A 23,817-nucleotide genomic window follows, 5' to 3' on the forward strand; every position below is an offset into this window, starting at 1 on the left:
CTATCAGCTTCCCCATGCAAGCTTGCCTGATCATACGTGCTGTAAAGGGCAAGGCTTACAAATAAAATTAAAGTCGAACGATGGCAGCACAAACAATGCACAACTCCAACAACATTACGCAAAGCATAATTTGATATCTCACTGGGGAGGGTCCTACCATCCAGGATCCCGCTGGTCTCAGCTGACCACCTGACCCTCCTGATAAGAGGTTTCTCTCCCTTAGGGTCGGACAACTCTTCACCCACTGCTAAAAAAGTATTCATATTGTTCAAGTCTGCCTCATGGGATTATCGAATCGCAAAAGCATCTGCGGTCTTACCTTTACTTATTATAAGTTACTGAAAAGTATCATGTAATGAAAGAACAGCAAATATCGCTGTAGCCAACGCTTGGACAAGTCAAGCTGTGATCCTCAGGGCAGCAACTAAGCAAGACAAGTTGATTTATTGAAACGTTGGCTCAAACGACGGGGTCTGTTCTTTCATCACTTCAAAGCATCCATGTTTTCCTACTTCTGTATTGTTTGGTTAGACATCCTTGCATGCCGAGCTCGGGCACAGTGGCTACAATCCGTGCTGTCCATGATGTGGCGAATGCACTCACTTTGCGTCGAAGCCTATGGCGTACTCTGTTTTCTGGCTGCCTCTCGCAGAATCGAGGAAAAGTTCGAAGTCTTCGTTGTAAGGAGGGGTGAGCTTGCTTCCATCGGGCGTGTACAGGGAGTCGAACACTGTGATGGCGCACAGTCCGTCGGGCGCAGGCACGTACGAGCTCATGTCGAAACCCTCGCTCACGGTGCACAGAAGGGAGCCTGGCGGCAGCGGCCTCTCTGCGGGTGGTCGGCAAAGAAAAAGGTAATGCACGAAACTCGGGGATTATATTTATTGTATCCAATCTAATATAGATAGTATAGCAAATCATATGAATGATCATGTCTGATTGGCCGATGCCGGCTGATTCCAGATAAATTATCGACTTTTGGCCGATCGTACACAGTGACAACGCGCCTCATTGAGGAGATCCTAAGGCATTCATATATTGAGAGAGAGAGAGAGAGAGGCTGAGTGAGTTAAACGCAGTGAAGAGCTACTTATCAGGATTTCTATTGTGCGGAGCGGAGTTTACTGAACCAGTTTATGCCATACCCTGAACATGACTACCCTCACCCCCATCCAAAATTGGCACAACGGGTAGCCGAAAGCATAGAAAACTCGGTGTTGTGACAACGAAATTACGATCCTGCCTAGAAGCATATTTGATACCGGCTCTTATTTTGATATCGTATTTGATAACATCTCTTAGTCCCTGACTTTACTATTGGATTTGTGAACGCGCTAGTAGCAGGAGGGGGGAAACGCAGGTAATCTCTAGGTATGTGAGGAAAATGGAACAAAAAAGCAACAGCAACAAGCGTTTCATGTGTGACACTCATACTTGAACCACTTAGAACTTTGCTGGCGAGAAAAGTCGAACACGTACGTTTCGCTGACATACTGGACGTATATGCAACGCCCAGTATCGGTCACTGTCAAGTGTAACTGATGTTTCGGTTTTAAGGAAAAACAGGAGTCGTCTTTTATTCCGAAGACATAACTCTCAGGCTGTACTACGTGTTTCGTGGTAAACCAGCTTTGACCGCGTTACCTCAAGGAGAAAGCCATTTAGATCCCTCAACAAACTTTAAATTATCCGGCGTCCTACGTCGACGGCGTCAACAAGAGTGATGCAAAAACTCATCATCACGCGAACGCGTCACAGACCCCCAAAATTTGTGACCTCACGTGACGTAACGTCACATGATGACGTCATCACATGACATCATAGCTTGGTGAAAAGTAGGCCGATCACGGAGGCAGTGCAAAACAATGTGAGGTATAGTTAGCTTTCGAAGGGTGGCGGGGCAGGATCATTGCAATCGACTCAGAAGGAAAAGAAGATGGCTTTCGCCTTCCTGTCGCCTTAGGTGTGTGCATAAGAGACCCTGCGAGTTTTCTGTCGTGCTGCTCCTATAGGACCACTTACATCCCGTTCTTTTGACTGTAACTTAATGTTTAGAACCAAGAATATAGAGTGCAGATTTGTGTCCACCCAGTCGTTTTTTGTTTTTGTTTTTGTTTTCTTATATGTTCCCATACGTTTCCAATACAAACACGGACCCTACACCTCGCGTTCTGTCAATCTTTTCTGTAGATAGCACATTGTCACGACAAATTTACGGCTAAAGTATAACGAACACAGCGAGGCAAAGCCGCAACGATATGTGTTAAGAATGGTAGTAGGTCTCATTATGTTTCGGAACCTAGCAGAAATAGGCTACAATGACGCAGAGAACGGTGAAGATTTCTGTACACCATTCGCATCCTTGCTCCTATATTTTCTCGCGCTGTCCTTGTATTTGCTTAGTGGTAACCATATCGGGCTGTAAGTATTAACACAACAGACTGTTGAGCTAGTTGGCTGTCCATGAACACTGAAAGAATGAGCGCTAAAATTGACGAGCACAGAAAGCAGAACACACAAAGGACTGGTGCCAGTCCTTTGTCTGTTCTCTATTTTGTGCTCGTCAATTTTAGCGCTTATTCTTTCAGTTTAAATACTAACTAGGCGAAATTCACAATATATCGACAATATTTTAGCATTCCTAAGTGGAACGCTTAGGATTCCGAGTGTTCAAAAGTAGGGCACGGACACGGCTTTTAAGTACACATGCAATTAGGATGCAAGGCTACTTAACGTACGAGTGGTAGTGGTGGTGGATTTTCTGCCTTTGGGAGAAGCCGTGCTCCAGGTGGCCGGAGGCCAATCGTCGGTGCCACTCGCCGGTGCCTTTGAGGCGGACGTAGCTGCATTGGGAAATGTTAATTGAGACCTTGGCTCTTCGCAAAACGAATCATAATTGTCACTCATGGTGAAGGCGATAAGAGTCACTGACCTATAAAGAGCGTGGTACAACTTCGCATTATAGTGTATCTGTTGAACCGATATTTGAATAACCGGCTGTCTCCTTGTTATTAACTATCCCGACGCTTGCTCCATCGACAAAACATCAGTTAATATATTGAGCGCAAACGTTGCCTGAACTGGTAGTTTTTCATCCGTGGAAGTATCTTAAGCAATGACGTTGTAACGCAGTGACGTTGCTTTCCTCTCCCCGAATCATCGACACGATGCTTGAAGTCGATGTGACTCTTCTTCATGATTAGGTGAGCCGCTACTGCATTTTTCGAGCTTTTATACAACGCGGTGAAAAAGAGGCAATACGGTCGTCAAAGCGGCCAAAAATAAAAGAGGAAGGATACCTGAGCCTCCACCCTTTTTCTACATATTCGATCGTTTCTTCTCAATTTTTTTTACCGTGCTGCACCAGGATTGAAAATACGGTTGGCAGCCTAGTGCGCAACCAATGCAGCAGCTGGCACAGCGCAACGTAAATTTCATTTTACCGATGCCACATTCGATGACATGTTTAGCGAGGTGTTGCCTTGTTCTTGTGAGTCAGTGTGCTTAAACGTCCCGTGGTCATGCACGGCCAGCAAGCTATGAGCAATCAATGCCTAATAGGCGTCGTATATTATATTATCAGTGGAGTGCGGATCATCCCACCGCGCGAGGAGCCAATTGAAATATTTTACGCCACAAGTACCTGATCCCGCAGGCGCCAAAACGACACTGCCTTTACAGGCGGTTCATTTCGTTTACATCAGCTCAAACCATTAAAAAATTCATGTTTCTCAATAGGAAGCTGTAACAAATCGCACTTTGCACATTTCTTTTAACCGAATCTATCACATAATAAAAATTGAGTGCTACACGACATTTGTACATGTTGATGACTCGGAACGTAATGTGATACGTACCTCTACTGCCCCGTATTCAGGAACGCTCCTCGACTTGAACTTGACCAAACTTGACTTGCCACCACCTTGGGCAGCGCGTTTGAAACGCGTTGAAGGCGGTGGCAAAGATTTTCTATCGAATTTTTTGTTTAAAGTAAAATATTGTCACGTAGTTGCGACGGCAAAGAAAGGAAAACGCGGCTGGTCAAGTTGAGACGCTTTAAAGGGCCCGTCACCAGGCCACATAGCAAGCTTTAGTTAGGCGCTGGAAGATCTTGCGTGCAGAATGAAGAGCATTATGCCGCAACACTTTTTTCAGATCGGTTCATTACGAGCTCAGAAAAACAATAATTTGTAGCGGCGCGAAATCATGACGCGAGGAGACGAGCTGCAAACCCTTACCACTCGCCCCGTGTAGCCTTCGCAAGCCAAATCCCTTCCCGGCCCTCTTCGGCATCGGAGCCGGAGGATCACACGACCAAGGAGGTTAAAAAAAATTGCTGGAGCGGTGAATATTGCGCAAGAGTGAAGCCGTGCCCACCACAAGATGGCGGCTGCGGCCGCCATCTTAGTAGGGGCACGATAAATCATCGGCGTTTGGCGAAGGAAAGCGAGCGTTTTCCACGCACGCCAGGGTCAGATACTGCTCCAAGCGTGTCTTTGTGTTACTAGTTTTCATCAGTAAGCCTCAAAGTCATGGCAAATTTTATTGGAGATCAGTCGCCAATACTCCACTCGACGGGTTACTTTTTTCGGCAACAACTATCTTTTATTTTATAATTAACGTAGTATTTATACTAACAGATCAAAGCCATTTAACCTCTTAGTAGACACCACCAGAAAAGAGCATGTTTCCGAGTTCTTTGGTGGGCAAAAGCTGGCTTCACTTGTTCTGGCAAGGCGTTGCGAGAGCTTCCACTCCAGAATTTTTTTTTAAACCTCCTTGCACACGACCAATACGCATAAGCACGTCATGCGCGTGCATAGTCACGTGCGCATGCCATGCCCGAGCCAGCCCGAGCACGCGAGCGACATTGCATGGCCGCTACGTTCTTTTTTCTTTTTTTAACACGAAATTCTTTTATGCCGGGGTCCACCAAGATTTTCATGACGCATTTCCGTCAGGGATATACGTCAGCAAAATGAACGCCATCAGATGGCAAAGAAAAAAAAGCTATAAGAAAAATGACACCATTTCGCGCTAAAGGGCACCATGAGGCGATGCGAAGACGGAGCACTTGCACGATTGCGTTCCGTTGGCGTTCGTTGGGCATGCTACCGACCTCGCGTCGTGGAACGGGAAGAGGAGCGTTACGCGTGTCTTGTCTTCCCTCTAGCATGGCCGTTAATCCTCACAGGGTGAGCGGGGAACGCGGTCGACAGGCGCGCGAGAGGGGGGCAGCGTAGGAGAGGAAAGAGAGGGGGAGGAGACGCGCATGCGCTCGCGCTCATCGCGGCGATGCGCAGGAGAGAATTTCGACATGTCTAGCCCGCGTTTCAGAGGAAGAAAGCGGAGGGGGAGGAGAGAGGGGAAGTGACCAGGAGAGAAAAAGTGGAGAGGGGAAAGAGAGAAAGGGGAGGGGAGATGGGAGGGTGAGTGAAGAGGGGAAAGGGGATAGCGGAAGTGGAGAGGAGGAGTGGTGAGGGGGAGTGGAGAGGAGGTGTGTGGAGAGGGTATGCGCATGCGCAGTAAGGGTAGTCACGCCGCACACCACCACCACCACCACCACCGGTTTGAACTCCGCTATAAGATGCTTCGCATCTAAAAGTTCCGTCGAACTCATGACCTCTCGGTCCGCGACGACGGCTGGCGGGCGTTTAGCCCACCAAGCTACCGCCAAACACATGACAGCGGTTACATGAACGCACCTTTTATCTTTCAAACTTTCCTCTCTCACAGTGCTCTTGGACGGATGGACGGTTGCTATGAGCGTCCCCTTTATAACGGGGCTGTGACCTGTGTGCCACCCAAGGAGGTTTAAAAAAAAATTCTGGAGTGGAAGCTCTCGCAACGCCTTGCCAGAACAAGTGAAGCCAGCTTTTGCCCACCAAAGAACTCGGAAACATGCTCTTTTCTGGTGGTGTCTACTAAGAGGTTAAATGGCTTTGATCTGTTAGTATAAATACTACGTTAATTATAAAATAAAAGATAGTTGTTGCCGAAAAAAGTAACCCGTCGAGTGGAGTATTGGCGACTGATCTCCAATAAAATTTGCCATGACTTTGAGGCTTACTGATGAAAACTAGTAACACAAAGACACGCTTGGAGCAGTATCTGACCCGTAAAAGTTGCTATATTAAATTCGTCTGGCGTGCGTGGAAAACGCTCGCTTTCCTTCGCCAAACGCCGATGATTTATCGTGCCCCTACTAAGATGGCGGCCGCAGCCGCCATCTTGTGGTGGGCACGGCTTCACTCTTGCGCAATATTCACCGCTCCAGCAATTTTTTTTAACCTCCTTGGTGCCACCAGGCTCGAAAAAAATTCACAGCATATCCACGGAGTGAATGATGATGAGTGGGCGAAGCTGCGGAGGTTCATCGGTAAACCGTGAATCTTCCGTGAATTCTGCCCAGTACATCATCACCGACGTGAGATCGGGCGCGTTTGTACTAAAGGTTCGATGAGTTATGACGACTTGCAGCTCACTTTAATTTTACATGTACGCTGTGAATTTTCATTGTTTAGAAAACCATTGCTTTAGAAAACACCTTGCGTCTTTCGTTAAGCAGCTGGCGTCTTTTTCGTTTTGCTTTAGAAACATCTGGCGTTCTTTCGTTTTGTTTTTACAAAACATCTGGCGTCTTTCGTTGATTTATTTCATCAATGAACGGCGTTTTGAACAAAATTTTTATTGTTTAATCACGCACAGGAGAAATCTCACCAGGCACTACCTTGGAGGTAAACAATGGCTGCTAATGGGAATGAGAGACAGAAGAAGTCGGCTTTTAGCTAACACTTACACTTCTACAGAGACAGAAGAATTCGGCTTTTAGTTAACGCGCACGCTGCGAATTTTTTATTGTTCAACAACGCACAGGAGAAATCTCCCACCGGCACCACCTTGGAGGTCAAAGGGTAAGACTTGTTACTCACTACTACGAGCACGACGAGGGACGAACGGGTGCCGCCTTAAGGAGCTTCGCCCCTAAAAAAACGAGCCATTGTTGCGACTGTCCCATTCGGCGCGTTTTCAATAGAAGTGAATTTCGTCAACGCTTCAACACACGGCGAGGTAGTGGCTTTAGCCCATAGCAAAGATCCATATCGAAAAATGGCTCTCCGACGCTCGCCTGGCTGTCGCACCGCATTCCCCGCTCGCCCTGCGTGAATTAACGGCCAGGCAAGAGAGAACACACGACGCGCGTAGCGTTTCTTTTCACATTTCACGGCGCTATGAAGGAGTGCATATCGAGTATTAGTGTTTATTATCTGCTTGTTGATGTCATATCTGCGCGGGATTCACCATATGCGGTGTCCACGTGTATGTTAAGAACTTCAGCTACATCAAGGGTTAAATTATGATTATGAGCGTTAGTCGTCCGTACAGTGATGTGCCACTAGGCGTCAACGTGAGCGCGTCCACATCAAGAGTTGCTATATCTGCCAAACAACAGTAGATATTGTACAAGCTCTCATATACCAATGCTCTATAAACAGTCAACTACTTCTGTGACGAGACGTTTCACTTTCGTGTTAAAACGATTCCTATGACACAGGGAGCAGCCATCTTCTTTCTCTTTTTTTAAATGCGAAGCATTTCTTAGCGAACTTCTGCGACTTTGAGCGTATCTATCTATCTATCTAGCCGCCTACGACTTTGTGCTCTCGTGGCCGTTTCGTTAATCGGATGTATACCAAAATTGGTATCGCATAACATGACCCTATTACGAACCTAAATGACAGGTCATAACATGGAAGTCATGATATGCATGTCATGAACAGCGTGATTTACATTCCATGGCCTTGGGGCTTTCGCGACCATTCCGTTAATTTCATATATATCAAAACTGGTATGACGTGACAAGAGTTCATGACGAACATAATGACAGGTCCTAACATGCAAATTATGACACGCATGTCATGTGCAGCATCAAGGGCGTAGCCAGAAATTTTTTTCGAGGGGGGGGGATTCAACCATACTTTATGTATGTTCGGGCGTGTGTTTGTATGTGTGCGTGTTTGTATGTGTGCGGGGGGGGGGGGGTTTGAACCTCCCCAACCCCCGCCCTTGGCGGGGGTTGGGGCCCTTGGCTACGCCCCTGTGCAGCATGACTTACATGACACGGCCTCGGGGCGCTAGCGGCCGTTTAAATGAATGGATATATACGAAAACTGGTATAACGAGACATTTCTGTATGACGAACATAACTGATACGTGGTAACATGAAAATCATGACATGCATGGCATGTATGTCATGATTTACATGCCACACTCATGGTGCATTCCCGGCCGTTTCGCTAGCTTGATATACACCAAAATTGGTATTGCGCGGCGCGCCTATATGACGAACGTAAATGAAAGGTGGTAACTTGAAAATTATGACATGCATGACATGTACGACATCATTTACATGCCACGCTCATGGCGTACTCGTGGCCGTTTCGCTAGCTTGATATACACCAAAATTGGTATTGCGCGGCGCGACTGTATGACGAACGTAAATGAAAGGTGGTAACTTGAAAATTATGACATGCATGACATGTACGACATGATATACATGCCACGCTCATGGCGTACTCGTGGCCGTTTCGCTAGCTTGATATACACCAAAATTGGTATTGCGCGGCGCGACTGTATGACAAACGTAAATGAAAGGTAGTAACTTGAAAATTATGGCATGCATGACATGTACGACATGATTTACATGCCACGCTCATGGCGTACTCGTGGCCGTTTCGCTAGATTGATATACACCAAAATTGGTATTGCGCGATGTGCCTGTATGGAGAACATGAATAACAGGCGGTAACATAAAAACCATGACATGCATGTGATGTATGGCGTGATTTACATGAAACGCTCATGGTGCGCTCGCGGCCGTTTCGCTCGCTTGATATACACCAAAATTGGTATTGCGTGACGTGACTGTATGACAAACATAATTGACAGGTGGTAATTGAAAATCATGATATGCATATCATTTACTTACGACATGATTTACATGCTACACTTGTCCGATCGCGGCCGTTTCGCAAGCTTGATATACACCAAAAGTGATATTGCGCGACGCGACTGTATGACGAACATTGGTGAAAGGTGATAACATCAAAACCATGACATGCACGTCATGCATGGCATGATTTACATGCCACGCTCATGGTGCACTCGCGGCCGTTTCGCTCGCTTGATGTACACCAACATTGGTATTGCGCGATGTGACTGTATCACGAACATAAGTGACAGGTGGTAACATGATAATCATGATATGCATATCATGTATGACATGATTTACATGCCACACTCATGGTGCACTCACGGCCATTTCGCTCGTTTGATATACACCAAAACTGATATTGCGCGATGTGACTGTATACATGACGAACGTAATGACAGGTCCTAACATGCGAATCATGTTATGCATGTCATGTACGGTATGATTTACATGACACTGTCATGGTGTGCTTCCGGCTGTTTTGTTAACAGGATATATACCAAAATTAGTATGACATGGCACGAGTGCTTGATGAACATAAATGACAGGTCGTGCATTCTATATACTAGAATATGCGTTTCATTAGCATGGTATATACACAGATTGTGCAGGCATGCGTGCATGGCAAACATGCGACATATGGTGAACTAGATGCCATGGCATGAACGATTTGATTTGGCTCAAAGACAAACAAGGCGATGTATGCAGCACTTTGCTGACTGCGTCGCATTACATCGATTTCCACAGTACGTGGCACCTGCCGGGTTTTTTTATGTAGCGGTTGTGGGAGTTGTGTCGGCGTTCTCAGAGGTGCACTGCCGGGTTCTGTAGGACGTGCATGAAAGCTGCGACGTTTGTACGGGCACGAAACTAGCGGTATCAAGAGCCAGTGCCGCAGGAACATTTAGGTAGACGCTGGAGGATAAATGAGCCTAATGAGCGCTGGAACGGGGTAGAAAATTACAGAGTTGCGTTGTCAGGGCTGGCGTCTGCTCGACGCGCAAACACGAACGCATTCGAAACAGAGGCTGATTAGTCCCCATCTCGTTGCGATTCGCAGTAAAAAAAAAAAGGCGGGGGGACACGCACCCATTCCGTTTGTGTGTCTTATTATTTCTCTCAAGTTTCATTCATCTATATTCAAGCAACAAATTACACAAACTGCACATGTCGCGTAAAAATAGTTATCGCAGTGTCGCGTGATACTGTGGGCGACGTCACAGCACAGATGTCTACGTAGAGGTGCGACGTCAGAGCGCTGACAACTACGTAGGGTCATTTGTAGTAGTACGTTATCCACTCCTTCATTGGGCGCGCGCCCGCGAGACGAACAGAAAACGGCGTTCAGCTTGAAATTTGACCTATTTCCGCGGCGCGTAGCGTTGCAAATTCTCGCAGACGTGATTGCGAACGCCCAGTGTATGCACTGCGCTCGTCAGCTCAAAATGGACAGACCTGGTGAGGGGCCCTTTAATGGGCGAACTTATGCCCAGCAAGAGAAGCGACACTCAAAGTGCAGCAAAAGCGGCAAGCACAGACGTCGGTAATCTAATCAGCAATAAAGCGCGTCGGCATTTATACATGTTGCATGGAAGATTCCAGCGTTATTGTTGGTGGCCAGATTAGTTCCAGGATAAACTATATTGTCCGCGTTGGGCGCGTATTCTTATCAGAACATTCTGAAATAATCGGGAATGTTCTCAGACATTCGGTACTGGTTTGCGCAAGGCAGTGGTTTCTCGTGTAACGGGCCGGTTACTTAAAAATAGAAAAAGAAGCGCGCGTGGCACTATGTTGCATGCGGTAAAGGAGTACGAAACGATTTTGAGACATCGAAAAAGGGACATTTTTCGTTTCCTTGGTACGCAGTGTTAACGCTCTCCACACACCGGAGTCAGACAACGCGTATAAAGTATTGTAATTTGATTTTAAAGTTTTCGTCGCTTAGCATCTTCAAGCCAGCCCCACCGCAATAGACATTATCCCGACGAGTCAACACAGTTCCACTGAGTTTGCGAGTTCTGCATCCCGCATGCAGCCTAAATCATAAAAACCACTGTTGGGGTCACTTGACAATTCGTTAATCGTTGTTTACGTGCACCACGAGCAGACGACAGATCTGCCGCTAGTACGTCGCGAGTTGCTGTCTCCCCGTGACGTCACACCGCAATGACACGTCACTGAGAAGCCGTCCTCTCGATATGGAAACCGAAAGTGTTTTTTAAGGCTGCATGCGGTATTAAAAATTTATTCGATGCATTCCCAAGCCCACGATACTCTTTTTAGGGTTCGCTACACCACTGTTCTTATTTAGCGAAACAATCCGAAAATATTTAAAATTTTGTCAGTACTTCTTTAAGAATACGCGCACCTCCTAGTAGTATCATCTACGCTCTTGTGGCTATACTACTCGCTGGTGTCATTCTAGAGAGGGGATCATGCGGACTCATCTTTCCGACACGCAGCATCCTCGTCGTCGTGACCGACAGGCGCCCACAGGCCCCAGTGAGAAAACACTGCTGCCGTAAACAACATTTCAATAATGATAACGGGCCTACACTTCTTCGCAACTTTGCATGCATTGATGATAGTAACATAGCATCAGCAAATGGAGACAGGAGATATAGAAGCTGAACATCGCTTTTTCCTCAAGTACCGCTGTATCTGCTGATAGCGCCGACACGCGTTTCCATATCCTAAAAAAATAGGGCAGCTACATACTTGTAGTGCGAAGACTGCGGAAACAGCCGAGATGGTGGCTTTGCCCTTCTCCTTCCCCTCATCCTCATCCTCACTTGCCTGCTAAAACCCTTTGCTCTACTATAGCATACATGGCTGGGCTAGGCATTACCCTCTCGCCTCCTCCGGTCCCTCCTCTTCACCATCACTACCGTTTCACGCCCCGCTGCTATACTATACTATAGATGACTATGCTATGCTTTCTTTTTCTCCTTCTCTTTCTTTCCATCTCTTTCGCTCTATCTCTTTCTCTTCCTTTCGGCGTTTCATTTTTCGTATTTTTCTTTCGCTTTCTCTCTATCTTTTTTCTCGTTCTCTCACTCATAGCAACGCAATCATATGGTTCCCACAAATGCTTGCTCTGCTACTGTGCCTGTATAACCCAGTGGTTACGACGCTCGCCTCCGGTCTGTGGGTACCCAACTTCCAATCCTGCCTCGGCAACAAATTTTACTTCGTTTTGTTTACTTCTTTTCATCCTCCTCTCCTACAACTTTCCTTCCTCCTCTCCACTTCGCCGAACAGTTTTCGCCTAACGCTCGCCTCCCTCCTCCTTCCCGCCTCCTTACCTCAGCACTCTTGTCTCCCACCTCAGGCTCCCACCTCCTTCCCCACCGCGCTCCATCACTCTCATTACCTCCGCTGTCTGCCTATTATATCTTCGCTTTCCCGCGCCCCTGCGGTACTCTGTAGTTGGACTTGCCCAATTCCTTCGCCACATACCCGCCCGAGTTTCTGCGCTCAATTTGCCTAAGAATGGAGGCTTTAACAGCGCCGCGGTCATAAGCGCAAGGGCGGAACTTCCGGTCGCCTCCACCTGGGAAGAAACGTCACGTACGGCGTCACTGGTAGAGCAGCACGTAGCTGTGTACTCTGGTTCTCACAGTATATATGCTGTGAAATCAGTCAGAAATCCTAAGCTTAGGTTTCTGATCACCCAACCCCACTCCCCAGTGACACGGAACAACCACGAACACTGGCAAACGGCCATACTTATGCAACGCCAGGCAGAACCTTCATTTTCAGTCACATTTTGCGCAGTGTTATGACACCACACCTGACGTTTCTGCTCAGAAGGCTGCGACCGAAAGTTCCATAATTGCGCTCTATAGGATATGGTAAATCGCGGCGCCTACGTCGGTCTATAAATAGTGTATGGGGCTACTTCTCCTTGACAGTGTGGCTTGAAGAGATGTACAATACTACTAACATCATTTTCGAAGGGTAAGACACCTTTCAAGTAAATATCTAGGTAGTTGTAGACGGAACGGAGTAGCAAGGTGAAGAGGAAGTCGCACTGTTCTTTCAATCGTGCCTCAGCACAGAACACTTTTCCCACCTATACGATATTGGGGACACTGTACTCAATACTGAATTATCACTAATGTCAACTGTCGCCATGAAAAGTAGAAAAGAAACAGGCGCGAACATTCCGAATCGACATCATGAAATTCACTGCTCATAAATGTTTGGACGTGTTAATTTCTCCTCACTTCAGAGAACACCTTTTCTGAATATAGTGTCGCTGACGAGTAGTGTATGATATATACACGTGTAGGTGATGCATGTGATGTGTCGTGTTAGCTGTATGCTTGTAATTAACAAAAAAAATATGCTCATCGGCTTTTCGTAATCTTCGTTACTATACTATTTCATGAGAGCGTACTTTTCTGATTTTTATTACTTTGCGCTTTTGTGTGAAAGCGTAAAAGTTGTGTGTTTCTCACAATTGAAAAGGGAAAACACAAACGCTAGAGCAACGAGGACTATACGAGAGAGAGAACTAGCGCTCTCGTTTAGCCCATCTTTATTTAGCGCATCTGTTTAGGGTTCTCGATTATGGACTAAATTATCCCAGCAAATGTTCAACTACGTCTTTTCATAAGCACGGTAGTGTAGCTTCTCCTATCGCATATATAGCTAAACACTAAATATGATACAATTCACGCACGATCGATAGAAAATGTTGTGCCAGCACAACACGCGCAACTTCCAATAATTCGTGTTACATTATGTAGCGCCCCAAGCACCGACATAATGTAAGTTGTGGCTCGCTCCATAAAGCCAATCTAACCACATCAATCACGTTTTGCTTTCTTTACGCTTACATTCACGCCAAGAGAGCGTTACGTAATCTCTGCAGGCTTGACAAACGGTGCATGGCTTAAGCGAGATGCGAACATGGCACAATAACCGCAACCCGTACTTGATGTAGGGGGCGCTAGAATCTGGTTGAAGCCACCACGTCTAAATCCGGCGTCGTCGGCTCCGCTTTTGGTCTCCAAGCCTCTCTTATCGGCGTCTCGGGCACCTGCAAATGACGCGAAATGCACGCGTGAGCATTTTGGCGAGTTACGTACACATGGCATGTTTTACGACCTGCGCACGCAAACGCACTTTATCGATCATTGACGCACATGGTATTCGGTGTGTGCGGTGTGCCGAGGCCAACTTTGGCCATGCTCATTTAATTAAGCTCGTGACATAATTACGGAGGGAATATACGACGATGAGATCTGTGCTGTTTTGCTTGTGAGTGCCTTGAATTCGCAAAATGAGTTCGCCGTTGGCACAGATTGTTTAAAAAGCGGCAGTTAGTTACCAATATAACGAACTACTCGCGGAATCACGAAAGCTCGCATGACAAATGGAGCACGTTTGCAAGCAACGTACTGGATACACAGACCCATATATATATATATATATATATATATATATATATATATATATACATACACATAAGGGCGTGGTAATATACATAAAAGAATAATACAGTTCGAAGCAAAATTGCGAAATTCATCAGGAGTGCGAGTGGGGTGAGAGCCGCTGGAAGCGTTGTGTGATGCATTCTGGGAGGCAGCATAAGTGGAGCTCCGCTTCATGATCAAGTGTCACACCGGATCACGCGATTATCAACACGCTTGCGGAGGCGAGTCAGAACACCTTTTTACGCTGTTATAGAAGCCCACCTCCACCGTGAACATCTAATCTCCTACAAACCATTCAGAGATATTTCCGCGGAATGCTCGTTAGACACCTTACATCTACTGCGTATAGCCGGAATTTTCTGTGAGGCATGAAGAGGGCACTTTCAACGAATCATATAATATCTGTGCGTTCGTCTCCAATATGACAACGAATATGTCAAGGCGACAATATGACAACGGACAAGTGCAACAATATTACAACGAATACAATACGCCTTGTATGCATTCCTGGCTTTTTTTGCTGCTATATGAGCCAAATAGGCCGAAATAAGCTTTGCCCTCACACCCCTATCACCGCTCATCGATGTGCCACTAATTGAAATAAGAGTTTTCTATATGCCGATTGGCGGAACATGGGAGAGGCCTTTGCCCTGCAGTGGGCGTAGACAGGCTGATGATGATGATGATGATGATGATGATGATATGCCGTTTTAAGGCGAAAGCCCCAAATGTCTCATGACTCAGCAGACTTTGCAATATTCGGCGAGACCTGACAAGCTCGCGAGAGTTGAGGAGCGGAAAAAAAATCGAATAAAATTACGTAAAAAGTGATGCGATGCTCAAGTGAGTGTATGTATGCTGTCGGTGCACCAAATGTCATTGGGCCTCTATGTATCATGGCCTCATCAATGACGCGATCTTTTGACGTTAAAATGACGTCACAAGTCGACGAAATTTGTTAAATCATCATGACGTCATCACAAACATCGTCGCTTGGTAAAGGGCGGGCCGCTCCCGGAGGAAATGCTACACGATGTGAAGTGCAGCGAAACTGAGCAGGGAGGTGGGGTTGAATCAATACTGTCGACTGAGAAGGAAAATGTTGATTTCGCTTTCGAATAAATTTAGGAGACTGCATGAGGCCCCATGACGAGTTTCCTCCCACCGAACTGTGACATACTTCAAGGACTCATGCGATTGTGGTACACGAGGAACTAATATTAAGACTCTCACCACCGTAGAAAACTTAATTAAGCGGGATGGCATAATAGCGTTAAAATGGGCATACTTTTAACTCATGCAATTCGACTGCTTGTCTCTTGGGCACTCACCAGAATTCAGCATCACGAGCATCACGAGGACCAGGGTGACCATGAACACCGTGCAAGCCATCGAGAGACAGAACCAGAAGGCGTTCTTGCTGACATCCCTTCGTAGAAATAAGGCGACATCAACAGGTAAGTAAAATATAGGATAAGTGATGCGTCAACCGAAAATTAAATTGTCACGTTTTATGTGCTAAAACACAATTTAATTATGGGGTACGCGGTAGAGAAAGAACTCCGGAATTTAAGACATTTCATACTGCGAGCTAACCAAGTGTATTCATTCGATCGCCTGTTGTATATCCAAATAATAAGCTGTACCACATGTGCGATTCTCCTCGCTTTGTTCTATACTGCTTGCAGACACTAAGTGTAAGAAGTTAAGAACACACAAAATGAGAACTATCAGTGATCTGCAGAATTTTGAACACCTACCACGTATTCTCTCAAATGAAACTGATACTTTAGAACTAACCAACATTTTCTGATAGACACGCTTCAAGATTCTCTCAGAAAACTGTATTGAATACGGTTAAGTACAATTTTAGTCTGGAATTGTACCTCAATGCGCTTCGGCTTTGCGTAGGTTTCAATGTGTTAAACTTCATTTTTGGGCGTAAATGATTTTCCTTCTTGCCGCTTGTGACTATATGTCTGCAGTCTTGCTTCTTTGCTTCGCTCAGCTTTAGTGGCACATAACGTTTTTTATATCTATAGAGGCAATTTGGAATGTTCAAAAAATTGCATAATTTTAGGTTTTCGTACATTGTGCTGTTTCCCTACTTGTCTTATATGGCCATAGCGAGAAACATTTTTTTTTGTGTGAAGGAGGCGGAGGGTACGTCGGACCCGTGTTTATGTGTTTTCGTAGTTGTGTTTTTTTGGGAAGTGAGCCCGCGCCATCGTATTTAGCCGTGTAACGCCACAGCTACCGCGGCAGTGTAACGAAGTGTAAAGCACACAGCTAACGCGGTGGATGTGAATGGTGGTATAGTTTTTTTGTTATTTATTATAATGTAAGCCGAATGAAAGTAAAATTACTGTTGGTCGCATAAAAGAACGTTAGTGCATTCTGCCGACGCTTAATACCGGCAATAATTAGAGGAGGTAAGGCAGAGGGAAAATGGAAAGAGAGATAGAGGGCAAGAACGCAGTATCGATACAACAGAACACAATTGAATTTAATTTAGTTTTGCACTTGAATTGCGAGGATGACCAGGCAATAAATGCTGCACTCAGCAGCTTGAGGTTAACCTGGCCACCTCGAGAAACTAAAAAGACGTAGCAATGCGCTGAAGCTATTTACGTGAATACGCAGTACAACTATTGGTGGCTATTAAACTCACTTTTCTCCTACGGACTTCTCCAGCAGCCTCGCAAACGGGCACATGACTATCATTTAGCGAAGAATTCAAAATTTCGGTGAGTTGTTGGGTGTTATTCCTAACAGTGGCTCCCAGAAGCGCACGAAACCTGCCCGTATCGGTGCCGTTCAATTACACCGTTCCACGGTTTGTTGATGAGGCGCCATATCGGAAGTATAAGTTAACTAGAGAAATGATATTTTGTATAACAATCCTGGCTTAGCAAACAGCTCAATCGCGCGGTTTACGTAATCTTGGTAAGTGACAAACGGCGCAGAAATAACGACACTTGGGTGGCACCACCTTAAGTGACATTTCTGCATCAATTCGTTGAATGTGGTGTCATAAATTTTGCGGGCCCCTCACATTTGTGCAATAAGTAAAATAAAAATATCATCTAAAGGTACAATTCACGCTCACTGCTTTCCGCGCCCTTTTTATGCAAGAAACTGCATGTGTACCAGGAAGTACACTTCTGTGCATGCTTTGAGAATTCATGGCTACCGTGAACCTCGGACCCGTGACCCATATTCAAACATTTTTTTCGCTTTCGCTTGACGTCCTCGCGACAGCATGTCCCCGATTACGCTTGTCCGGTATACATGAGCAGGATTTGGCGACATATGCACGTACTGCCATCTCTCGTCGCTGACGGCGGTGGCCTGCCGTAACTGAATGGGAAATAGGCGAAAAAATTCTATCTGACGAAAAAAGTTAGTTGTCAAAAACGACCCGCGGTTATATACAGTATAGGCTTATCTGAACATTCTGTTGAAATTACAGTGTCGCACCACAAACTGCTTGCTTCCCGGAGTTTGTGGTGGGGTCCCATGTGTTTCTAATGGAGCCCCATGTGTTTCTAATGGGCGTGGCTCAATTGCCCTGGGAAGCCACATGCTCTGTAGTGCAATACTGTAATTTTACGAAAACGTTCCAGTAGGTCTCTACTGTACAGAACCCCGAGTCGTTTTTGATAGCTTCCTTTTTTCAAGAGATATGATTTTTTTCGCCCATTTCCTATTCAGTTATGACAGGACGCCGTTGCCACCGCCAAGAGATGGCGCCACGCACAAATGTTCCCATATCCTGGTAATGTGCTCTGACATGCACATTTTACGTGAGAGCATTGCAGTCAGAACGCCCTTAACCGAAAAGTACTGCGTGTGTCCAATTGCTGCAAATTCCTATGCAAGATACTTACTTGGCCTGTCCTCTGTCTATGAAGGGAGAATTTCAAATGCACAAACACGAGCAATTATTTCTCGCTGTCGCTCTTTCTTGGAGCTTCACACATGTGAAACTGCACTTAGTGCTAACGAAGCCTACCAAAAAATAAAGCGTGCCACAAGGGCTCAAAACGTTTTCCTCCTAACAACAAGAAGAAGAACAAAGAAGTGCAGCAAGTGAGAGTTCCTTAGATTCACGTTGGCCGTCCCTTCCTTTCGCAACATCGTGGCATTTGAGGACAACACGTGATATTCTTTATGTTCTTCAAAATAAACAACCGTACGCATATAACGGGCCCGGTGTCACCTGCTGCAAAAGGTCCACCTCTGTACGTTTTAGCGTACTGAACTTCAAGAACCGTAACTGTTCATGAAATCATCTTACAAATGCGTATATAGCCGCCTATTCGGGCTTCGTTATCAGGTGGCAGTATAAGTAAAGTACACACCCATTGCTTCCGTGCTCTTAAACTTACCCCCTACTACGGTGACAATCCTAAATATCATCGCAAACTGAGTATTGAACATAGCGATGCGTTTTTCCACGTCTTATATATGTGATCTCTGCATGTATGTTCCTTCCTTCATATTGTACCCGCCTGCTGTAATGCACACATGGGGCGAAGCAGTTGTGCAGTAATAAATAAATAAATACGTAAAAAAATAAATAGACAAAGAAAGAAAGGAAGAAAGAAGGAAAGAAAGAAAGAAAGAAAGAAAGAAAGAAAGAAAAAAAGAAAGAAAGAAAGAAAGAAAGAAAGATAGAAAGGAAGAAAGAACCAAAGCAAAAATATATAAATAAATACTGCTCTGTGGTTGGTAGCAGCGTTCCGCGAGAAGCAATAATCCAAAGAACTTACTTGCTCCACTTGTCATCGACGTACCTATGAGAAAACATTGGTGCATATCATTCAATTTTCGTCTTACGTGCTTTTATATGTCAAGACAAGACCGCTATATCCGGTACCATAGTGAATTAAATAGAATGGTTTCGGCCACATTTTTTTACATGCATTGAAAAAACGGTGAACAGTAGCTGTGCGTCCAGACACCACCGCAATCAGCCAACAAACGAATGAATCGAATGCGCAACGCAGTGCTCGGCGGCCGTGCACTATAAAGCTACAGAGTCATAGCCACTGCGAAACACGATTTCTTGAAATATACGACCATTCTTCAAATAAAAATGGAACGACATATTTTGGACTCACAGTGGAGCGGCGATAGTTCGAGTGTGGCTTCACGTGGCCCACCATGGCCTCTTAAACTAAGCGCAAAAGGTCAAATAGAGCTCACAACATAAGAAATGGCCGAAACCGGCAATGGTATAGCGCTGGGAAGCAGCAGCAACCATAAAGCATTGCCCCTAAAGTATTATTGTATTAGCCTGTCCGGTACATCGATGCTGCAAAAGTTATAGAACGTCTTCTGGTTTAACTCGTCTGTCTCCCCCCAAACTATTTACATGAACACGTACAATCACATCCTGGCGTGCGATCTTACACTTTAGAACGGTGGTGAGTCATGTCAAACGCTCTATAAAGCAGTTATGGATAATTGAAGAACAAGGTATGGTTAACTAAAATGCTTTATTTTCTTTTAACGCGAAAGCGTTAGTTGGTCGGGTTGGCGAAAACGCTAGAAAACGCGAGCCCGCAGAAGTCAACAATATCCTTGTCCGGAGAGCACGCGACCTCTTCCATCGGTACTGACCGAAGCTTGCGCCAACAATGCACATTTCCAACATGGGCGTCTTCGGTGCCGGTGTAATCGCATGTGTACTGGTGCAAGTATGCGTGAGCCCACCAAAATGCGCTGTCGAGGCAGCCACGTCTGCCTTTGTACTCTCGTGCAACAGTCCAAAAAAGACGCTCTCTCCATACCCGATGGCAGCGGCCACTTCCAGCGGAAGATTAGGAGAGGCGGATCCCCGCAGCAGAAGTGGAAGTTCCGAGCCGAAGGGAGCGCACCATTGTCCGCCCTATTACTTGCTTTTCAAGTTCTCTACAGACGGCGCCCGGCAAGCCGCAGACGGAGCCAACGGAATTCATGAGAGAGCATTCTGCCTGCGCTAAGTGGCTGTAAAGCCCTGATGGTAGAGGTATTTAATCCAAACGCATCTGCTAGCCCATCGTTCCTCGCCATCATGAGTGCCGAGGTCAGACTCAAACTAACGATGCCCATTGAGGCCATCACGACGTCGGGAAGTACGGGGGCGATGACAAGAAGTGCGAACTGGCGGCAAGGCGCTTGAGTGGTCTGCTGTTCGCGTTTGTTCTCATCGCGCTCTTACCTTAGTGGCAATAAAAAAGACGTCGTGGATGACACTGGTGCATCTTTATTACCAGTCAGGTTAGAACCGCTTGAAAAGAAAGGCGAACCACGGAGCATGTAGGGGCCACACTGTTCGAATTTATTTTTACTGCGATAGCACGTGCATTGACTTCGCAGAATCCTCTCTAAAAAAAGTTAGCCAAAGGATGCGCTTTTGTGTTCTCATCTGATAAGGATATGGGAATATGGTTAGGTATCCTCTGCAACTTTCACTTCTGCCAATACGCGCGCTAGGCAGCATGAGCGCCATGCACACTTATTTTAAGGTCTAAAGCATATTTTGCGATCCCATATTGACCGAATGACGAATGACCGGACATGAATGCCCACCGACTGGACTTTGACAAGGAACAGAGTCAGCACTGACAAGTAAGGCTGGTCCAACACATTAGCTGTTAGAAGTCTTGAGTAGATGAACTATCCATCGATCAGGACTGGCTATATATTAGAGGTGTAGAGTTTACTACTAGTGTGAGCTCATTTGTAGTTTATATTTGTTGTGTATTTGTATATGTTTAGATTGCCGCACATTTTCGTTTGACAAATGTGTAATAAACCACGAGTCTTGACTGAGTCTATCGCACGGAAACACCTGAATCCGTGACAATTATATATATATATATATATATATATATATATATATATATATATATGTGTGTGTGTGTGTGTGTGTGTTTGTGTGTGTGTGTGTGTGTTTGTGTGTGTGTGTGTGTGTGTGTGTGTGTGTGTGTGTGTGTGTGTGTGTGTGTGTGTGTGTGTGTGTGTGTGTGTGTGTGTCGGAATGAAGGAGCACGTTTACGAAACTTCCATAATTTTACTCATTTACGTTTCGGCCGTGACACCGCCTTCGTCAGGATATATTGAAATACAAGCGTCCAGCCGCTTTTATGGGCATCAACACGTGGGTGAAGTGAATGTACAAAATTTGCACAATAACAAAACAGATATAACACATCAGACTAGATCAATGGCATATATATATATATATATATATATATATATATATATATATATATATATATATATATATATATATATATATATATATATATATAATATATATATATATATATATATATATATTGTTAAGACGTTTATTGACGGCGAGATTGACAGCGACGATGCACAACGACAGAGCGCAGACTCTCACGAGCACGAGCACGAGGGGCGTGCTCCCCGAGAATAGGCGAAGAGGGTGACCCACTAGGAGGCGCTTGAGAGGACGACCCATTATTGTTCCAATGCTTCTCTACAATTACCCCGGGTACGAAAAGGGAGCCGCCTGGCGACCTAACAGCTGGTCACTATGAGCGGGTCATGGTAGGGCTTGAGGCGCTCCACGTTGACAATGTCGCGCCCTCGACGGCGCATGTCCGAAGATGGTTCAATAGGTTCAATCAGGTAGTTGACCGGGGATGTGCGTTCGATGACACGGTAGGGGCCTTCGTATTTGGGCAGTAGTTTGGAAGAGAGGCCAGTTGCAGTGGTAGGAACCGAGAGCCATACGAGCGCTCCAGGGAGGAACGTGGGTGCAGAAGTGTTGGTGGCACTGCGAATGCTCTTCTGCCGCTCTTGGTCCTGCGTAGTAAAGGTCCTGGCAAGCTCGCGACACTCCTCAGGAAGTCTGGCTGTGGCAGAAATAGGCGCACACTCCGATCGATCCGGCGTCTATGGAAGGATTGTGTCGATTGTGTGCGACGGGTGCCTGCCGTACAATAAGAAAAAGGGTGAGAAACCAGTGGTGCTTTGAGGGGCGGTATTGTAGGCGTAGGTGACGAAAGGCAGAATCGAATCCCAATTTGTGTGATCGGCGGCGACGTACATCGATAGCATGTAGCCGAGCGTGCGGTTAAAGCGTTCGGTGAGGCCATTCGTCTGCGGGTGGTAAGCAGTAGTTTTGCGGTGAACAACGTCGCGCTCTTTGAGGATGGCTTCGACGACTTCCGACAGGAAGACACGGCCTCGATCGCTGAGCAGCTCCTGGGGTGGACCGTGGCGCAGCATGAACCGGTGGAGCAGGAAGGAGGCTACATCGCGCGCTGTAGCCGCTGGGAGGGCGGCAGTTTCGGCGTATCGCGTAAGGTGGTCTACAGCGACGATGGCCCAGCGGTTACCGGCCGACGTCAGAGGAAGTGGCCCATACAAATCGATGCCAACGCGCCCAAACGGCCGGTCAGGGCAAGGTAAAGGCTGTAGACCTGCTGGGGACTGGTGCGTTGAAGCTTTGCGGCGCTGACAATCGATGCAGGAGCGAACGAACTTCTGCACGTAACGGTACATCCCTCGCCAAAAGTACCGTTGGCGAATGCGGTGGTATGTTTTCGATACCCCAGAGTGCGCACACTGCGGATCAGCGTGGAACAATTCGCATATGTCAGAACGGAGACTGCGGGGTATTACTAGTAGCCACTGGCGGCCGTCGGCATTGTAATTGCGTCGGTGAAGGAGGTCGTCGCGAATGGCGAAATGATGGGCTCGACGACGCAACGCGCGAGTGGATGGTGTTGCCGATGGATCAGTGAGCAAGTCTATCAGTGAAGCGATCCACTGATCCTTGCGCTGTTCGGTAGCGATGGTGTGAATGTCGATGGAAGAAACGGCATTGTGAGACATTGAGCTGTGGGTATCGTCGTCAGGCAAGGGGGAGCGCGAGAGTGCGTCGGCGTCAGCATGCTGGCGTCCGTTGCGGTACAGCACGCGGATGTCGTAGTCCTGTAGGCGAAGTGCCCAGCGGGCGAGGCGGCCTGATGGATCCTTTAATGATGACAGCCAGCATAGTGCATGGTGGTCGGTGATGACATCAAATGGGCGACCATACAAATAAGGTCGGAACTTGGTAAGGGCCCAGATAATTGCCAGACATTCCTTTTCGGTGACGGTGTAATTGGTCTCGGCTTTGGTAAGCGTACGACTTGCATATGCCACGACATATTCAGGGAACCCTGGCTTGCGCTGCGCAAGGACAGCGCGAAGGCCAACACCGCTGGCGTCTGTGTGTACCTCTGTAGGGGCCGTAGGGTCGTAGTGGCGTAGTATGGGAGGCGACGTCAACAAACGACGGAGCTTCGCGAAAGCTTCGTCGCACTCTGACGACCACGAATTGAGCGGCCCATTACTTCCGAGGAGCTT

General features: G+C 46.4%; 1 protein-coding gene across 1 annotated transcript in view; it reads right to left on the minus strand.

Annotated features, from left to right (window-relative positions):
• LOC119382045 (uncharacterized) overlaps positions 1-17,154 on the minus strand; it is a 48,026-nt gene extending 30,872 nt beyond the window's left edge. Inside the window, exons 1-4 of the mRNA XM_049412984.1 lie at positions 17,111-17,154; positions 15,771-15,868; positions 13,938-14,042; positions 604-829 (exon numbers count right to left, since the gene is read on the minus strand). Of these exons, the coding sequence (XP_049268941.1) occupies positions 604-829; positions 13,938-14,042; positions 15,771-15,868; positions 17,111-17,154 (473 nt within the window). The remainder of the gene's footprint in view (positions 1-603; positions 830-13,937; positions 14,043-15,770; positions 15,869-17,110) is intronic.
• Positions 17,155-23,817: the final 6,663 nt, after the last annotated feature.

This window comes from Rhipicephalus sanguineus, chromosome 2 (genome assembly GCF_013339695.2).
Source record: "Rhipicephalus sanguineus isolate Rsan-2018 chromosome 2, BIME_Rsan_1.4, whole genome shotgun sequence".
NCBI lineage: Eukaryota > Metazoa > Arthropoda > Arachnida > Ixodida > Ixodidae > Rhipicephalus > Rhipicephalus sanguineus.